The following is a 17,692-nucleotide window of genomic DNA, read 5'->3' as shown; positions in this document are numbered from 1 at the left end:
TCTATAGAATACAAAAAAAATGTCACAGGATTTGAGGGGATGTTCAAAAAGAGAGTCCACTTTACTTCATGAGATGCCCTGTGAACAGGTGTGTTGTCTTCACCTGTAGATCCTGAACTGCTCCTTGTCGTCAGCGGACCACAGGGCAAAATCCGGGTCACTGGGGAAGCGAGCCTTATGCAGCAGCACCTCCACCAGCTGGAAGTAAAGTGGTCTGTAAACCTGCAGGTACAGCGTTTGCTTCTCTGTGTCGAGAGACATGATGTCGTCCTGCAGGAGAAAAATCAGGGTGCTTTAAAAAGGCATCAGCGTATAGCACTTTGCACAGATGGTTTTCATTTGGTTGAGATTTGTAGTGGATGTAGAGCTGAGTGTTATCTTCGCAAGTCGTCTTTCATCGTCATCATCACCGTCATCATCACTTTTATTTACATAGGGCCTTTCCCATGTTTAGGACACTTTACAGTCAAAGAACATCAACACATTAAACAATTAGACATTCAAGTAGAAACGGAACAACAATAACACAGTGAGAACAAGTGAGACTTTAACACAGATTTAAATGAAGCCTGAGTGGTGACATCCCGGGTAGCCTGGGGGGGGAGTATTCCATAATTTGGGAGCTATTACATTAAGTGTTCGACCACCCATAGAAGTCAATATAAACCTTGGAGCATGAAGGAGACCTAAATTTTGTGACCCTAAAGTAAGGATGGGACAACAAGTCCTTGTGTGGTGTTGATGTGTTTATTACTCGGTGGTCTGGTCGACCCAATACACCATTATTGAATACGATAAAATATCACAAGTGTCTAGTGTGGGGTTCTCCATTAGCAGCTGTAGCCAGTCAGCAGCCTGTCCATGTTGTCCACCCTCACACACACACTAACAGCAAGCCATGTAGGAGAAGAACAGAGCGAAGGACACAGCACCTCCACACTTTTACTCCCTGCTGGTTCAGCTCAGCACCACATGTATAATATAACTGTGTGAACGGTGAACAGAGTGAAGATACTGAAAATGGGTTATTTTATATGTTCTTCACAGAAAACGAGCAAAGACCAAACACTGAAAATGGGTCCCATAGACCCCAACACCACATAAGAGTGAAGCAGCTTAGCCAAATTGAAGAGCCAGGCCAGGCAGAGCTTAATATGTAATAAGGAAAACCTTGTACTGAATGTAATGTGGTTGATATAATCATTCTTTTTCGAAAAGGTGACGATCCTAGAAGTGACAGTTAAAAGAGCTATCAGTTATTTGGTGTAGTGTAGTGGGCAACACCTTTGCCTTCCATGCTGTAGAATGGGGTTCAATCCACTGCCTGGGTAAGCTATACCAATTAGAGTCCTTGGGCAAGACTCCTAACGCTACCTTTGCCTACCTGTGTAAAAATGATCAAATTGTAAGTCGCTCTGGATAAAAGTGTCTGCCAAATATCATAAATGTAAATGCTGTCCTTGATGTCCAGAGGTGAAAAATTCAGGTCCAGTGTGACGCAGAGCGAGGTAGCGGATGCATGTGCGGAGGTAAGCGACTTTTATTGAGGGCAAATCCAAAATCAGGGTTGTAACGGTCCAGGGTCAAAGAGCCAATATGTATAGAACGCGGTGCAGACATGACAAGAAACACGAACAACCAAACAGTTCCAAGAAAGACCAACACATCAAACAACGACCAATACAAAGACCAGCAAACACAACGTCCAAAGACAGGGCTTAAATACAACAGGGATAACGAGGGACAGGTGGAAAACAGGTGGAGACAATCAGGGGAGGAGTTACAAAACGAGGGGCTGGACTAAACCAAAACAAAAACGCACATGGGCAAAACCAAAACATGAACACATGGACTGGGAGGGGCCAATCGTGACATCCAGAAAGTAAAGAAATCCTTTCCAGGGATTACTCCAACTGCTTGGCTTCTCTAGCTAGTTGAAACCAGCAAAATAGGCGTCCAGTCAGCAGGAACAAAACTCTGGGAAGGATTTTTTACTTTCTAGACTTCTATTTTTCAAATCTAGACATCAGGGACAACATGTACATTTACATTTACGGCATCTGGCAGACACTCTTATCCAGAGCAACTTATATTTTGATTACTTTACACAGGTAGGCGAAGGTAGCGTTAGGAGTCTTGCCCAAGGACTCTTATTGGTATAGTGAAGGGTGCACAACCACCACCAAAAGTATCATTTAGACATTTCCTTATTTCTGCAACCTGAAATCAACACAACACTGCAGTGTCTTGAGTTTTAGTAGAGATCTCAGTAAAGTTATACGTAGTGCTCAGATTTGCTAAGACAACGACACTCATGTTTACTCAAATTAGTAATTATTTAAAGTTAAGGTTGACTTTATGACTTGTGTGAGTTAGGTTGGTAAAAAATAAGGACCGGTTTGGGAAGCACTGAGTGTCTAGAACACTCAAATGAAAACTAATTGATGATATTACTGAGACAGTGCTTTTCTGTTTAATACCTGTAGCGTGTACCAGAATGTGAGCGTGAGTGAGCTGGAGGTTTCGTCCACTGGGTAATGTCCAGGCATCCCAGTGCAGGAGAGAATCATGTTGACTAAAGCCTGGAATCCTTGCCAGTGGTCTACCTGCTCCAGAAGAGCCCTGAGAGAGAGGAACAGAGGCAAGTTTCATACATGAAGGTAATTCAATGTGCTTTACATAAATAAAAGCAAACACAGCCTCAAAAAGGACAAATAAAGTGCTTTAAGTGCAGTGGGTAGCGCTGTCGCCTCACAGCAAGAAGGGTCTGGGTTCGATTCCCCGGCCGGGCGGCCAGGGTCCTTTCTGTGAGGAGTTTGCATGTTCTCCTCGTGTCTGTGTGGGCTTCCTCCTACAGCCCAAAGACATGCAGTCAGGCCAATTGGACACGCTTAACTTCTCCTAGGTGTGAGTGTGGATGTATATATCTGTCTGCCTCGTGATGGACTAGCAACCTGTCCGAGGTGTTTCCTGCCTTCTGCCCAATGACTGCTGGGACAGTCTCCAGCAACCTGCAGCCCAGAAGGATAAGTGGCTTAATGTTTGATAATATCCTGACATCTAACACCTCAGATCGGCGTTGGCAAAGACAGTTACGGAAAAAAAAACATTAAAGTGCTAAAGAAAAAGAAAATAAAATAGATTATAAAATAAGGTATTAAAAGAAATTTAAATAGTGTAAAAATGAAGTGCAGTGCTAAACAAAGGCACAACAAGAACGTCTTTAAGCTGGAAAGATGTCGACACTGGGAGCATTTCTGACCTCATCTTGGAGTTTGTTCCAGCAGTTGGCAGCACAGTGACTGACCCTGTTTGGGTCCGATTCCAGGCACTACTAACTGACCAGTCTTGTGACCGGAGAGGCCTATTGGGTTTGAATACATCAAGTAGATCAACGATGTATTTTGGTCATTCATAGATTTATCCAGTTAGCGGGGGTACTTGAATTCTAAAACTCTATAAACATACTGTATATATACAAAGTCTTATGATACGCATTCATTATGTCTTTGCCCTTGACAAGGTCTGAGGCGAGTCTGTGAAGATTTAGGCGTGCAGTGCACATGACGCTAATTGGTAGGTGTAGGCTTACACTGCAGGGTAGCTACATTAGCCTTGTAGCTCCAGCGCAAAACTAAAGAACCCGAACTGCAAAACACAGAACGTGTCTTGGCTGTTCAACTGAATCTGAGGCAAAAGGAGAACTTGCTGAACTGGTGCTTTGATATCTGTTGCATCTGCGTCACCTGCAGTGAGTCTCCCCGAGCGCCACAGCGATGCGACAGATTCCGTGAGACGTCTCCATGTCTCTGTCCTGCACGGCCTTCGTCAGCTGCTCCTGAAGGGCCAGCACCTGGGGCAGCATCTTCAGCAGACTGTCAGCAAACCTGCATACACATTTACAGTTATAATCATCTGAAAATCATTCGAATAATAATAATAAACTTTTCCACTCCAGAGCTGTTACTGTTGTTCTTTCTGTACTATTTGACTGTTATAGGGTGATTCCATGACTGGGGCCCCATTTAGTCCTTATAACTCCTAAAATGACATATTTTAAAGCATTTCTAACACTGAATCTATGAAAACACTTCAAAACACATTCAAACACTAAAAAAAACGTTAAACCGTTTCAGGAACGAGTGGCCATGATTTAATAAGGTGTGGGAACGAGATCCTAATGTGTGCCCATGACTTAGTAAGGCGCGGGAATGAGATAATTAAGCCTTGACCACAGCTGAATAAGGCATGATCTTGTTCCCACACCTACTAAGTCATGGCCACGACTTAAATACATCGTTCCCATGGCTTACTAAGTCGTGGCCACGCATTGGGATGTCACCAGCCTGGCTCTGTAGAATATCTCATTTTTTTGTAAGGCTTATTTGCTGACAGTGACTTAACTGAGTAACAAGGCTTATTTTTTCAGCACCGAATTAGCAAATACACAATATGTGGTGAACTAGCATCCATGCTAATGATGAGGACATTAAAGACATAATTGTACTTTTTTTTTTTAAGAAATCTTTATCTTCTTTTAGGATTATTAATTAGGATGATGCAAATTCCTGTCGAATATGTGAAAATTCCAGATATTTCATAGCGCTGAATGTGTTTAGGTAACTGGGTTGAGTGAATGAAAGGACAATTTTTCATAACCTCTCTTAAAAAACAACTCTCAAAAAAAGCACATTTTAAGCATGATTTGCTGAATCGATTCAGACATTAATGCAAAAAAAGATGAAAAAAAAGAAGGGCAAATCCAGGGTCATAGTCCAAATGGTCCAGGGTCATAGAGCCACCAGAACAACCAACACAGCACATAACGAAGACCAGCAAACAGAAGGGGCAAACACAGGGCTTAAATACAACAGGGCTGACGAGGGACAGGTGGAGACAATCAGGGGTGGAGTCATGAAACAAATGGGCTGGACCAAAACAAACCGCACATGGGCAGGACTGGGAGGGGCCAATGGTGACACATTTCTAAAGCAAGGTATAGTGGAACTGGGAAAACTGCTGTTTTTTCTAATTTATCTTTGATTAACATTCTATGTTATTTATGGGAAATATGCATATAGGCTGTTTTGAAGGACATTTTGCCTGTGTTCAACCCCTCACATGGTCGTGATGCCACCAGCAGGACCAAGGTTTTGTTACAAACTTCTATAACCTAAGAATAGCTCAGCCAGTTTGCGTTGAAGTCCTGTAGTTACTCAATTATAAGCCTTAGCATGTAATAGATCTGGGATTTTAAGGCGTTACAATGTCTATTATCTTTATTTGATGTGCAGGAGCTGAACTTTCCCCTCCTCTGCTGTCACTGCAGACGGGCAGGGTCGCCCACAGAGCAGCGCTGGTAGCTGTTAATGAAGTGATGCTCTTTTTATTCGAGGGTCCTGTTTCATAGGGTAAGATTTCAACCACAACACACTGTGACTCAGTTCCAAGGGGCAAAGTGACACTTAAGAAGGGGAAGGGATAAAAATAAGAAATGGGACTGGGCCATACAGATCCTTGCATTCTAAGGGTTAACAGATCCTAGACTTCAAGTTTCTCTACACTGTAAAAAGCAGAGCAGGGCAGAAGCTGATTTGAAGTGTTTTTGAGGTTTGAGCTGATATCGGTTTGGTTCAGCTCACTTAAACGTTCACTTTGCATTGTTTCATTTGAAGTATGCATTTAAATTGCTCGTTAATACATTGTGTTTTTTTTGACACACCAGTTTTTACAGTGCACTTTATCCATCCTTTGCCCTGATCCGTCTCACCTCTGGCTGTCGTGTTGTGAGATGGTGCTCACGATGGTCTCCACAGCCGTGTCAAAAAGCTCGGGCTCCCTCAGCAGAGTGAAGCTGTCCTGCAGGAGACCTTCGCTTTCACCCAGATCCACGTCCAGAGCCAGCCACGACACGAGGCAGCGCAGCACACGCTCCTTCACCTGCGAACACAACAGCAGGAGTAAAGCAAAGGTTCAGCAAGAGGTCATATTAACTGTGAGGTTTTCATCTTTAATTTTACACTGGTGCTTCGAAGCTACATGTAATGGACATCAGTCAACATTGTGCTACATAAATCATCACACAGCAACCTCAAAGTGATCACAAACAGATTTGCTAGACATAACACTGTATGACCAAAACAGTGGTAGCAGCAATCTTTACTGTACATTTGTTTATTTATTTGTTTACACTCTGACTGTAATAATTGTGGAGTGATTTTAATCCAGTATGAATCTGCAGTGTGTAGTTTTACAGTCTGATGGTAATAATTGGGGAGTGATTTTAATCCAGTATGAATCTGCAGTGTGTGTAGTTTTACAGCCTGACAGTAATAATTGTGGAGAGATTTTAATCCAGTATGAATCTGCAGTGTGTAATTTTACAGTCTGACGGTAATAATTGTGGAGTGATTTTAATCCAGTATGAATCTGCAGTGTGTAGTTTTACAGTCTGACGGTAATAATTGTGGAGTGATTTTAATCCAGTATGAATCTGCAGTGTGTAATTTTACAGTCTGACGATAATAATTGTGGAGTGATTTTAATCCAGTATGAATCTGCAGTGTGTAGTTTTACAGTCTGACTGTAATAATTGTGGAGTGATTTTAATCCAGTATGAATCTGCAGTGTGTAGTTTTACAGTCTGACTGTAATAATTGTGGAGTGATTTTAATCCAGTATGAATCTACAGTGTGTGTAGTTTTACAGTCTGACGGTAATAATTGTGGAGAGATTTTAATCCAGTATGAATCTGCAGTGTGTGTAGTTTTACAGTCTGACGGTAATAATTGTGGAGTGATTTTAATCCAGTATGAATCTGCAGTGTGTAGTTTTACAGTCTGACTGTAATAATTGTGGAGTGATTTTAATCCAGTATGAATCTGCAGTGTGTAGTTTTACAGTCTGACGGTAATAATTGTGGAGTGATTTTAATCCAGTATGAATCTGCAGTGTGTAGTTTTACAGTCTGACTGTAATAATTGTGGAGTGATTTTAATCCAGTATGAATCTGCAGTGTGTAGTTTTACAGTCTGACGGTAATAATTGTGGAGAGATTTTAATCCAGTATGAATCTGCAGTGTGTAGTTTTACAGTCTGACGGTAATAATTGTGGAGTGATTTTAATCCAGTATGAATCTGCAGTGTGTGTAGTTTTACAGTCTGACTGTAATAATTGTGGAGTGATTTTAATCCAGTATGAATCTGCAGTGTGTAGTTTTACAGTCTGATGGTAATAATTGTGGAGAGATTTTAATCCAGTATGAATCTGCAGTGTGTAGTTTTACAGTCTGACTGTAATAATTGTGGAGTGATTTTAATCCAGTATGAATCTGCAGTATGTAGTTTTACAGTCTGACTGTAATAATTGTGGAGTGATTTTAATCCAGTATGAATCTGCAGTGCGTAGTTTTACAGTCTGACGGTAATAATTGTGGAGTGATTTTAATCCAGTATGAATCTGCAGTGTGTAGTTTTACAGTCTGACGGTAATAATTGTGGAGCGATTTTAATCCCGTATGAATCTGCAGTGTGTAATTTTACAGTCTGACGGTAATAATTGTGGAGTGATTTTAATCCAGTATGAATCTGCAGTGTGTAGTTTTACAGTCTGACGGTAATAATTGTGGAGCGATGTTAATCCAGTATGAATCTGCAGTGTGTGTAGTTTTACAGTCTGACGGTAATAATTGTGGAGTGATTTTAATCCAGTATGAATCTGCAGTGTGTGTAGTTTTACAGTCTGACGGTAATAATTGTGGAGTGATTTTAATCCAGTATGAATCTGCAGTGTGTGTAGTTTTACAGTCTGACTGTAATAATTGTGGAGCGATTTTAATCCAGTATGAATCTGCAGTGTGTGTAGTTTTCCAGTCTGACGGTAATAATTGTGGAGTGATTTTAATCCAGTATGAATCTGCAGCATGTAGTTTTACAGTCTGACGGTAATAATTGTGGAGTGATTTTAATCCAGTATGAATCTGCAGTGTGTGTAGTTTTACAGTCTGACTGTAATAATTGTGGAGTGATTTTAATCCAGTATGAATCTGCAGTGTGTGGAGTTTTACAGTCTGACAGTAATAATTGTGGAGTGATTTTAATCCAGTATGAATCTGCAGTGTGTAGTTTTACAGTCTGACGGTAATAATTGTGCAGTGATTTTAATCCAGTATGAATCTGCAGTGTGTAGCTTTACAGTCTGACTGTAATAATTGTGGAGTGATTTTAATCCAGTGTGAATATGCAGTGTGTAGTTTTACAGTCTGACTGTAATAATTGTGGAGTGATTTTAATCCAGTATGAATCTGCAGTGTGTAGTTTTATAGTCTGACTGTAATAATTGTGGAGTGATTTTAATCCAGTATGAATCTGCAGCGTGTAGTTTTACAGTCTGACAGTAATAATTGTGGAGTGATTTTAATCCAGTATGAATCTGCAGCGTGTAGTTTTACAGTCTGACTGTAATAATTGTGGAGTGATTTTAATCCAGTATGAATCTGCAGTGCGTGTAGTTTTACAGTCTGACTGTAATAATTGTGGAGTGATTTTAATCCAGTATGAATCTGCAGCGTGTAGTTTTACAGTCTGACTGTAATAATTGTGGAGCGATTTTAATCCAGTATGAATCTGCAGTGTGTAGTTTTACAGTCTGACTGTAATAATTGTGGAGCGATTTTAATCCAGTATGAATCTGCAGTGTGTAGTTTTACAGTCTGACTGTAATAATTGTGGAGTGATTTTAATCCAGTATGAATCTGCAGCGTGTAGTTTTACAGTCTGACTGTAATAATTGTGGAGTGATTTTAATCCAGTATGAATCTGCAGTGTGTGTAGTTTTACAGTCTGACGGTAATAATTGTGGAGTGATTTTAATCCAGTATGAATCTGCAGCGTGTAGTTTTACAGTCTGACTGTAATAATTGTGGAGTGATTTTAATCCAGTATGAATCTGCAGTGTGTAGTTTTACAGTCTGACGGTAATAATTGTGGAGTGATTTTAATCCAGTATGAATCTGCAGTGTGTGTAGTTTTACAGTCTGACTGTAATAATTGTGGAGTGATTTTAATCCAGTATGAATCTGCAGTGTGTGTAGTTTTACAGTCTGACTGTAATAATTGTGGAGTGATTTTAATCCAGTATGAATCTGCAGTGTGTGTAGTTTTACAGTCTGACAGTAATAATTGTGGAGTGATTTTAATCCAGTATGAATCTGCAGTGTGTAGTTTTACAGTCTGACTGTAATAATTGTGGAGTGATTTTAATCCAGTATGAATCTGCAGCGTGTAGTTTTACAGTCTGACTGTAATAATTGTGGAGTGATTTTAATCCAGTATGAATCTGCAGCGTGTAGTTTTACAGTCTGACTGTAATAATTGTGGAGCGATTTTAATCCAGTATGAATCTGCAGTGTGTGTAGTTTTACAGTCTGACTGTAATAATTGTGGAGAGATTTTAATCCAGTGTGAATCTGCAGTGTGTGTAGTTTTCCAGTCTGACGGTAATAATTGTGGAGTGATTTTAATCCAGTATGAATCTGCAGCGTGTAGTTTTACAGTCTGACGGTAATAATTGTGGAGTGATTTTAATCCAGTATGAATCTGCAGCGTGTGTAGTTTTACAGTCTGACTGTAATAATTGTGGAGTGATTTTAATCCAGTATGAATCTGCAGTGTGTGTAGTTTTACAGTCTGACTGTAATAATTGTGGAGAGATTTTAATCCAGTATGAATCTGCAGTGTGTAGTTTTACAGTCTGACAGTAATAATTGTGGAGTGATTTTAATCCAGTATGAATCTGCAGTGTGTAGTTTTACAGTCTGACGGTAATAATTGTGCAGTGATTTTAATCCAGTATGAATCTGCAGTGTGTAGTTTTACAGTCTGACTGTAATAATTGTGGAGAGATTTTAATCCAGTATGAATCTGCAGTGTGTAGTTTTACAGTCTGACTGTAATAATTGTGGAGTGATTTTAATCCAGTATGAATCTGCAGTGTGTAGTTTTACAGTCTGACGGTAATAATTGTGCAGTGATTTTAATCCAGTATGAATCTGCAGTGTGTAGTTTTACAGTCTGACTGTAATAATTGTGGAGAGATTTTAATCCAGTATGAATCTGCAGTGTGTAGTTTTACAGTCTGACTGTAATAATTGTGGAGTGATTTTAATCCAGTATGAATCTACAGTGTGTGTAGTTTTACAGTCTGACTGTAATAATTGTGGAGTGATTTTAATCCAGTATGAATCTGCAGTGTGTAGTTTTACAGTCTGACGGTAATAATTGTGCAGTGATTTTAATCCAGTATGAATCTGCAGTGTGTAGTTTTACAGTCTGACTGTAATAATTGTGGAGAGATTTTAATCCAGTATGAATCTGCAGTGTGTAGTTTTACAGTCTGACTGTAATAATTGTGGAGTGATTTTAATCCAGTATGAATCTGCAGTGTGTAGTTTTACAGTCTGACGGTAATAATTGTGCAGTGATTTTAATCCAGTATGAATCTGCAGTGTGTAGTTTTACAGTCTGACTGTAATAATTGTGGAGAGATTTTAATCCAGTATGAATCTGCAGTGTGTAGTTTTACAGTCTGACTGTAATAATTGTGGAGTGATTTTAATCCAGTATGAATCTGCAGTGTGTGTAGTTTTACAGTCTGACGTAATAATTATGGAGCCATTCACTTCAACTATTACAGACATACTATATTTTCTGTGTTCTACAGGTTTGTGTGTGTTTACCGGTCCTGCTGCTTCCTCTCTCCGCAGTATCTGCCGCAGTAGGGGGCACAATGAGCTCCACTCTCTGGTTAACGCACTTTGTAGCTGAGCTCGACGCTCTGCCGACAGCTTCCTCGTCTGGAGCTCCTCGGGCAGAACCACTAGAACCTCCAGCAGTGCCTGGTACCGGATGTCCACCTCTGCTGACCCCTCACCGCCCTGGAATGCCCTCAGGAGGTCCGGGACAGCGGTGGTCCAGCTGTCCAGCAGAGTGTGGAGGATCAGGGATGCCAGGGCCACGCAGAGCCGTGTCAGAACCATCTTCGGCCCGCAGGAGAAATGGCCTACCTGAGCGATGAGCTGAGAGCGCAGAGATTCATGCTGCTCAGCTGGGAGATCCGTCCAGTGGCGGGAGATTTTAGTGTGCAGTGTACTGGCCCCAAAAAACTGGATCTCAGGAACCTGAGCATATATTTTAGAGATGGAGTTATATACTGAGTTTGGCATGGAGTGAAAATGGATATCGTGGTGCGGGATGGAAAAGGGCTGAAATATATCGTAACCTGCTACTGTAAAGACTCACTGTGCACTTTACGCCGTAAACACTGCTGCTGCTCCCAGTTATGTTTATACTCACTGTGTTGTAACTACCTCACACCACTAAGTGCAGCATCTGCTCTCATGTAAATACAATAAATCTGTCTTATATGCTATGTAAATATACAAATAGATAATCCTATTATTCCCCCTCCTCATACTTTAACTTAGGTGTACTTTTTATTTCTGCCCACTTTATGTCTATTTTTATTTCTGTTTTAATTTATGCCTAATATATGTAAGTTTATGTGCAATTATATGTCTTGCTACCATAACACTGCAGTTTCTTTTTGGGATAAATAAAGTTCTATCTATCTATCTATCTATCTATCTATCTATCTATCTATCTATCTATCTATCTATCTGTCTGTCTGTCTGTCTGTCTGTCTGTCTGTCTGTCTGTCTGTCTATCTATCTGTCTATCTATCTATATGTCTGTCTATCTATCTATCTATCTGTCTGTCTGTCTGTCTGTCTGTCTATCTATCTATCTATCTATCTGTCTGTCTGTCTGTCTATCTATCTATCTATCTATCTATCTATATGTCTGTCTATCTATCTATCTATCTGTCTATCTGTCTGTCTGTCTGTCTGTCTGTCTGTCTGTCTATCTATCTATCTGTCTGTCTGTCTGTCTGTCTGTCTGTCTGTCTATCTATCTATCTATCTATCTATCTATCTATCTATCTATCTATCTATCTATATGTCTGTCTATCTATCTATCTATATGTCTGTCTATCTATCTATCTATATGTCTGTCTGTCTGTCTGTCTGTCTGTCTATCTATCTATCTATCTATCTGTCTGTCTGTCTGTCTGTCTATCTATCTATCTATCTATATGTCTGTCTATCTATCTATCTATCTATCTGTCTGTCTGTCTGTCTGTCTGTCTGTCTGTCTATCTATCTGTCTGTCTGTCTGTCTGTCTGTCTGTCTGTCTATCTATCTATCTATCTATATGTCTGTCTATCTGTCTGTCTGTCTGTCTGTCTGTCTGTCTATCTATCTATCTGTCTGTCTGTCTGTCTGTCTGTCTGTCTATCTATCTATCTATCTATCTATCTATCTATCTATCTATCTATCTATATGTCTGTCTATCTGTCTGTCTGTCTGTCTGTCTGTCTGTCTGTCTATCTATCTATCTATCTATCTATCTGTCTGTCTGTCTGTCTATCTATCTATCTATCTATATGTCTGTCTATCTATCTATCTATCTATCTATCTATCTATCTGTCTGTCTGTCTGTCTGTCTGTCTGTCTGTCTGTCTGTCTACCTATCTATCTATCTGTCTGTCTGTCTGTCTGTCTGTCTGTCTATCTATCTATCTATCTATCTATCTATATGTCTGTCTATCTATCTATCTATATGTCTGTCTATCTATCTATCTATCTATCTATCTATCTATCTATCTATCTATCTATCTATCTGTCTGTCTGTCTGTCTGTCTGTCTGTCTGTCTGTCTGTCTGTCTATCTATCTGTCTGTCTGTCTGTCTATCTATCTATATGTCTGTCTATCTATCTATCTATCTATCTATCTATCTATCTATCTATCTATCTGTCTGTCTGTCTGTCTGTCTGTCTGTCTATCTATCTATCTATCTATCTATATGTCTGTCTATCTATCTATCTATCTATCTATCTATCTATCTATCTATCTATCTATCTATCTATATGTCTGTCTATCTATCTATCTATCTATCTATCTATCTATCTATCTATCTATCTATCTATATGTCTGTCTATCTATCTATCTATCTATCTATCTATCTATCTATCTATCTATCTATCTATCTATCTATCTATATTATGATCTCTGGATTACAGAGCATCTGTGACCCTGCAGTAGTGCTGAACAACAAATTGTTTTTCCATTGAAATCAATATGAAAGTTTTGAAATGCAAGGGATGTGATTTCAATCACAGCCTAAATTATGCTCGAAAAACAAGGGAAAAGGACGACAAGGACGACCAGCAACAGGACGGGTGGCTACAATCAGATGAACCAGCCATTCAGAAGACAGGATATCTGCTTACTGGTAACTGAAATAATGAGGGTATAACGCACAGCTGGCTGTGGAACAGTTGAGCAGCCGGATCCTTTGAGCCTCTAAGTGTGAAAATGTTCACTGTTCTCTGATCCGAAGCTCAATAGCCTCAAATTAAAGCTGAAATTCAGATTTATGATTTCATTTCAACCCCATGCTGTGGTAGTCAGTTAAAATAACAATAACTTTGGCGTCCAAATATTTATGGACCTGACTTTGTACCACGTTCACGCTAAATTATGTGTCGTCATGCCACAATATGCTTTGGTAAACTTATTGTGGATACTTAAAGAAGTTTGCATTACAAAGATAGCATAACCAGCCCTGTGTGCTCTAATGTACTAATGGGGTAACTGAGGTTTGGGGGGAGGAGCATGCCTGAAACCCCTCCTTCTTCAATCTAAAGCCCTATAAATTCACATCCTCGCCTTCCGTTGCCATGATTCCCCACCGTCGCCCCATCCCTGCCTCAGTTCCTCAGTCCTACTATAGCTATTGGAAGTGGGGGTTCTCCCCCACTCCCTCACTCAGTCTTCCCCCATACTACCACCACCATGTTGAAGGTACGATCTGAACTCACAAACATTTAGTAAAAAAAGCTGGCTCTTCAGTGGTTCTTTAGTAAAGAGAATGGTTCTATTTAGAACCAAGGGTTGTATACAGAACCATATCATGCCTACATGGTTCTTTGCATCGTGAAATTGCTCTTCAGATTGATAGAGGATGTGTTGCATATGGTTCTATATAGCACCAAATATGGTTCTGCTATTGTTAAGATGTCAAACCTGTAATAAAAGAACCCGTTTTGGTGCTACATAGAAACCTTAAATGGTTCTTTGAAGGACTGATGAAGGATGTGTTGCATATGGTTCTATACAGCACCAAAAAGGGTTCTTCTACTGTTACGATGTCAAACCTGTAATAAAGGAACCCTTTTTGGTGCTACATAGAAACCTTAAATGGTTCTTTGAAGGACTGATAGATTGATGGTGAATGTGTTGTACATGGTGCTACATAGAACATTTAGCAAACGGTTCTATGCGGCACCAAGAAGAGTTCTTCTATCACAAACTTGACGTTGTAACAACAGCAGATACTGCACCATATGTTTTAGAACCATTCTCTATCAATCTGACGAACCATTTCACAGGGCGAAGAACCATTTAAAGCATGAAATGGTTCTTCTTTACCGAGGAACCCCTAAAAACCTTTTTTAGTGTAGCTGCTTTATAAATGGTATTGAATCTGTACTGTTTTGTATTGAATTGCACTGTTTTGTATTCAAATGTATTGAATCTGACCACCCAAATTATAGAACAGAGCTGGAAAACTTTCACGAGTTCCTTACAGACAGACCCTCGGTACCCACCTTATCTGGGCTGAGCAGAGCCCAGCAGAAGTGCCAGGCTTGCGGCGAGGCCTGGGCCTGGGTCAGCCACTCCTGGGCCACGTTTTTTTGGGCCATGTCTGGATCATAGTACAGCTGCTGCAGGGCCTGTGTAAGATCACACCACTCAGGTTACACACAGCAATTCAGTGGCACTGCGTCAACAACACTGAGCTATTCCAGAGATTTAAATCCCTCCATATCACTTCTGGAGGACACAATTGTGGGGGGATGGAGGCTGAACTACACATGCTACCAGTTATTATTAGTATAGGGAAGCTTACTGCGGATATCGAGTTGCTTTTCTACCCCCTGTCTACTACCCTGACCTCAGCTGTACACACTCAATACGATGCTTGCAGGACATGCACAGTGGTTTAATGTCTAAAAGGCTCATGTTTCGCCCAGACAAAGCAAAGATTCCACAGGTTTTTGCCTTCAGAACTGTCTTAATTCTTCGTGTCAGACTTTCAACAAGGTGTTGGAAACATTCCTCAGAGATTCTGGTTGGTTATTTGAGTTGCTGTTGCCTTTCTATCATCTGGAACCAGTCTGCCCATTCTCCTCTGACCTCTCACATCAACAAGGCATTTTCGTCCACACAACTGACCGCTCTGGATATTTCCGACTGGATATTTCCTCTTTTTCGGACCGTTCTCTGTAAACCCTAGAGATGGTTGTGTGTGAAAATCCCAGTAGATCAGCAGTTTCTGAAATACTCAGACCAGCCCGTCTGGAACCAACAACCACGCCACGTTCAAAGCCCCTTAAATCCCCTTTCTTCCCCATTCTGATGCTCGGTCTGCACTTCAGCAGGTTGTCATGACCACCTCTACATGCCTAAATGCAGTGATTTGTGGCCGTGTGATTGGCTGATTAGCTATTTGTGTTAACAAGCAACTGAACACCTAATAAAGTGGCTGGTGAGTGTATATGGGCCATTGTCATAAAACGGCCTCAAACCATGTCCATAAGTATTCATCATGCATTGTAAACTATCAAAACTATCAGAAAACAATGTTTCAGAAATGTTTTCTTAATCATTTAGTGCACTTTATGTGAGGGAGATTTTAGAGGTGGACGTCTGGTTCTTATCACGCTCACTGTGAATGACTCTGACTCTAAGTGGCTCTAGAGCTGTGCATTTCACATCTACGGAGCCCATAAGGTGACATGGTGATTATTGTTTAATAAGGCGTGGTCTTAAATGAATATATTGGGACCACAAATTACTATATTGAGGCCATAAATAAAGTTTTTTCTAACTAATGGCGTCAATATATTAATTTGTGGCCTCAATATAATACATTATGGCTTCAATACAGAAATTTGGGATCTTAATATAGTAATTTGTGACTTGAATATAGTCATTTTTTATCTCAATATAGTAATTAATGACCTCAATATGGTCATTTGTGGCCACAAAATAGTAATATGTTGCCTCACTATAATAAATTGGGACTACAATACAGTAATTCTTAGTCTAAAAATAATAAATTATGGCCTCAATATGGTAATTCATGGCCACGACTTATTAAAAATTAATCACCCTGTCACCTGAGCGGCTCAGTACATATCAAAGCACTCTGGATGGCTTTCTTTACATCTTAGCCATGTGATTAGGTGGAAATTTTGAAAAATTCGGCCGAACTCCCCTTTAATAAGTTGCTCTGCAGTTCTAGAGAAATCAGCACCGGAGCGGTTTTCGGACCCGACACCTTTAGTTGTTTTTTGGTAGCTACTTTTCCTCCTGCTGTAGTTTCTCCTGACAGAAAACAAAAAGATTCTGACAGAAATGAAGTGGACCGCATGCCACTCCTGACCTGTCTGTGTGTCAGTGACAGGACTGGACACAGACAGGTCACACCGCCGTTCACGAACAGCGTTCAGGTCTGTTTATAGCTCACCCGCTCCACCGCCTCCACCGAGAACTCCGCCGACTCTGAGGGCTGCTGTACCGGAGCCGAGGACATTTTCCACAATTTTCCACGCTGAAAAAGTCCTTTCACAATGTTTTCATCTCCTTTTACTGGTTTTGTCGTGAACCTGTTTTTCGCCGCGCTCTCTCTGCCGAATCTTCTTCAACGGTCACTCACAGTGCCGTTATGCCTATGTTACTTTCTCCCCACCCGAATTCCGACAGACCACGCCCCCACCGTGCTAGGATTGGCTAGAAGTGCGTCGCAGCCAGGCTGCTAGCCAATCGTGGAGCAGGATGGGCGGGGACTGAGTGAACACAGTCGCCTTAACTTCATTCAAAACATTTAAAAAATAGTGTTTTAAATGCTGAAATATTTACACAGTATATAATATAACTGCATGTGAAAATATTATTTTTTTTGTAAAAATCTGATTTATTTGATTATCATATTGTTTTTCGATTACATTAAAGGAGAATTCCACCGACTTCTTCACAGTGGTGGTGATGGGAACCAGGGGTCGTCATGACTACAACACAAATATAGACATTTTACTTACCATCCAGAACCACCAGAGAACCCACACGAGTCTTCTGGGCTTCTATGTGAAGTGTTGAGGATGGTAAAATAGTCATAAAAATTCAGAAAACAATACGCTTTCTTTTGGGTTTGCCCTGCCACGCCTTTCACGATAACCAGATTAAAATAAAGCGAATAAAATACACTTTAGACTAAGAACTGCATCACAAAGCCCCCGTAAACAACGTCTCGGACAGCAGGCAGTGCATTCACTTTGTGCGAGGGAGCTTTTAGAGGTGGACGTCTGGTTCCTATCACCACCCACTGCGAACGATTCTGACTCGGTAAGCTTCTCCGGACCGAAGCACTGCATGCGAAACCGATCTGAACAACTTTGCTGACACGTAATGCAGAATTTTTAAGAGATTTTGTGGAGTTTTCCTCTTCGTTCCGTTAATACGAATATTTCGTCACGGAGGTAAACGCCGTTGCCAGGCTGCGACGCC

The 17,692-nt window shown here is 40.5% G+C and overlaps 1 protein-coding gene across 6 annotated transcripts in view; it reads right to left on the bottom strand.

Annotated features, from left to right (window-relative positions):
- Positions 1 to 17,692, bottom strand: part of si:ch73-182a11.2 (importin-13) — a 33,940-nt gene extending 16,248 nt beyond the window's left edge. For 3 of the 6 annotated variants that reach the window (XR_005131634.1, XM_017703382.2, XM_037546008.1), the window contains exons 1-7: positions 16,656 to 16,954; positions 14,731 to 14,856; positions 10,737 to 11,177; positions 5,771 to 5,940; positions 3,747 to 3,887; positions 2,481 to 2,622; positions 104 to 270 (exon numbers count right to left, since the gene is read on the bottom strand). Coding sequence is in view for 5 of the 6 variants with exons in the window: in XM_017703382.2 (XP_017558871.1) it covers positions 104 to 270; positions 2,481 to 2,622; positions 3,747 to 3,887; positions 5,771 to 5,940; positions 10,737 to 11,177; positions 14,731 to 14,856; positions 16,656 to 16,721 (1,253 nt within the window). In the remaining variant the exon portion in view is untranslated. Of the gene's footprint in view, positions 1 to 103; positions 271 to 2,480; positions 2,623 to 3,746; positions 3,888 to 5,770; positions 5,941 to 10,736; positions 11,178 to 14,730; positions 14,857 to 16,655; positions 16,957 to 17,226 lie in introns of those variants that run through there. The other 3 variants (XM_017703384.2, XM_037546005.1, XM_017703383.2) reach the window with 3 other exon arrangements.

Source organism: Pygocentrus nattereri, chromosome 2 (genome assembly GCF_015220715.1).
Source record: "Pygocentrus nattereri isolate fPygNat1 chromosome 2, fPygNat1.pri, whole genome shotgun sequence".
NCBI classification, from domain to species: Eukaryota; Metazoa; Chordata; class Actinopteri; order Characiformes; family Serrasalmidae; genus Pygocentrus; species Pygocentrus nattereri.
This window is presented reverse-complemented; position numbering and strand designations above follow the sequence as displayed.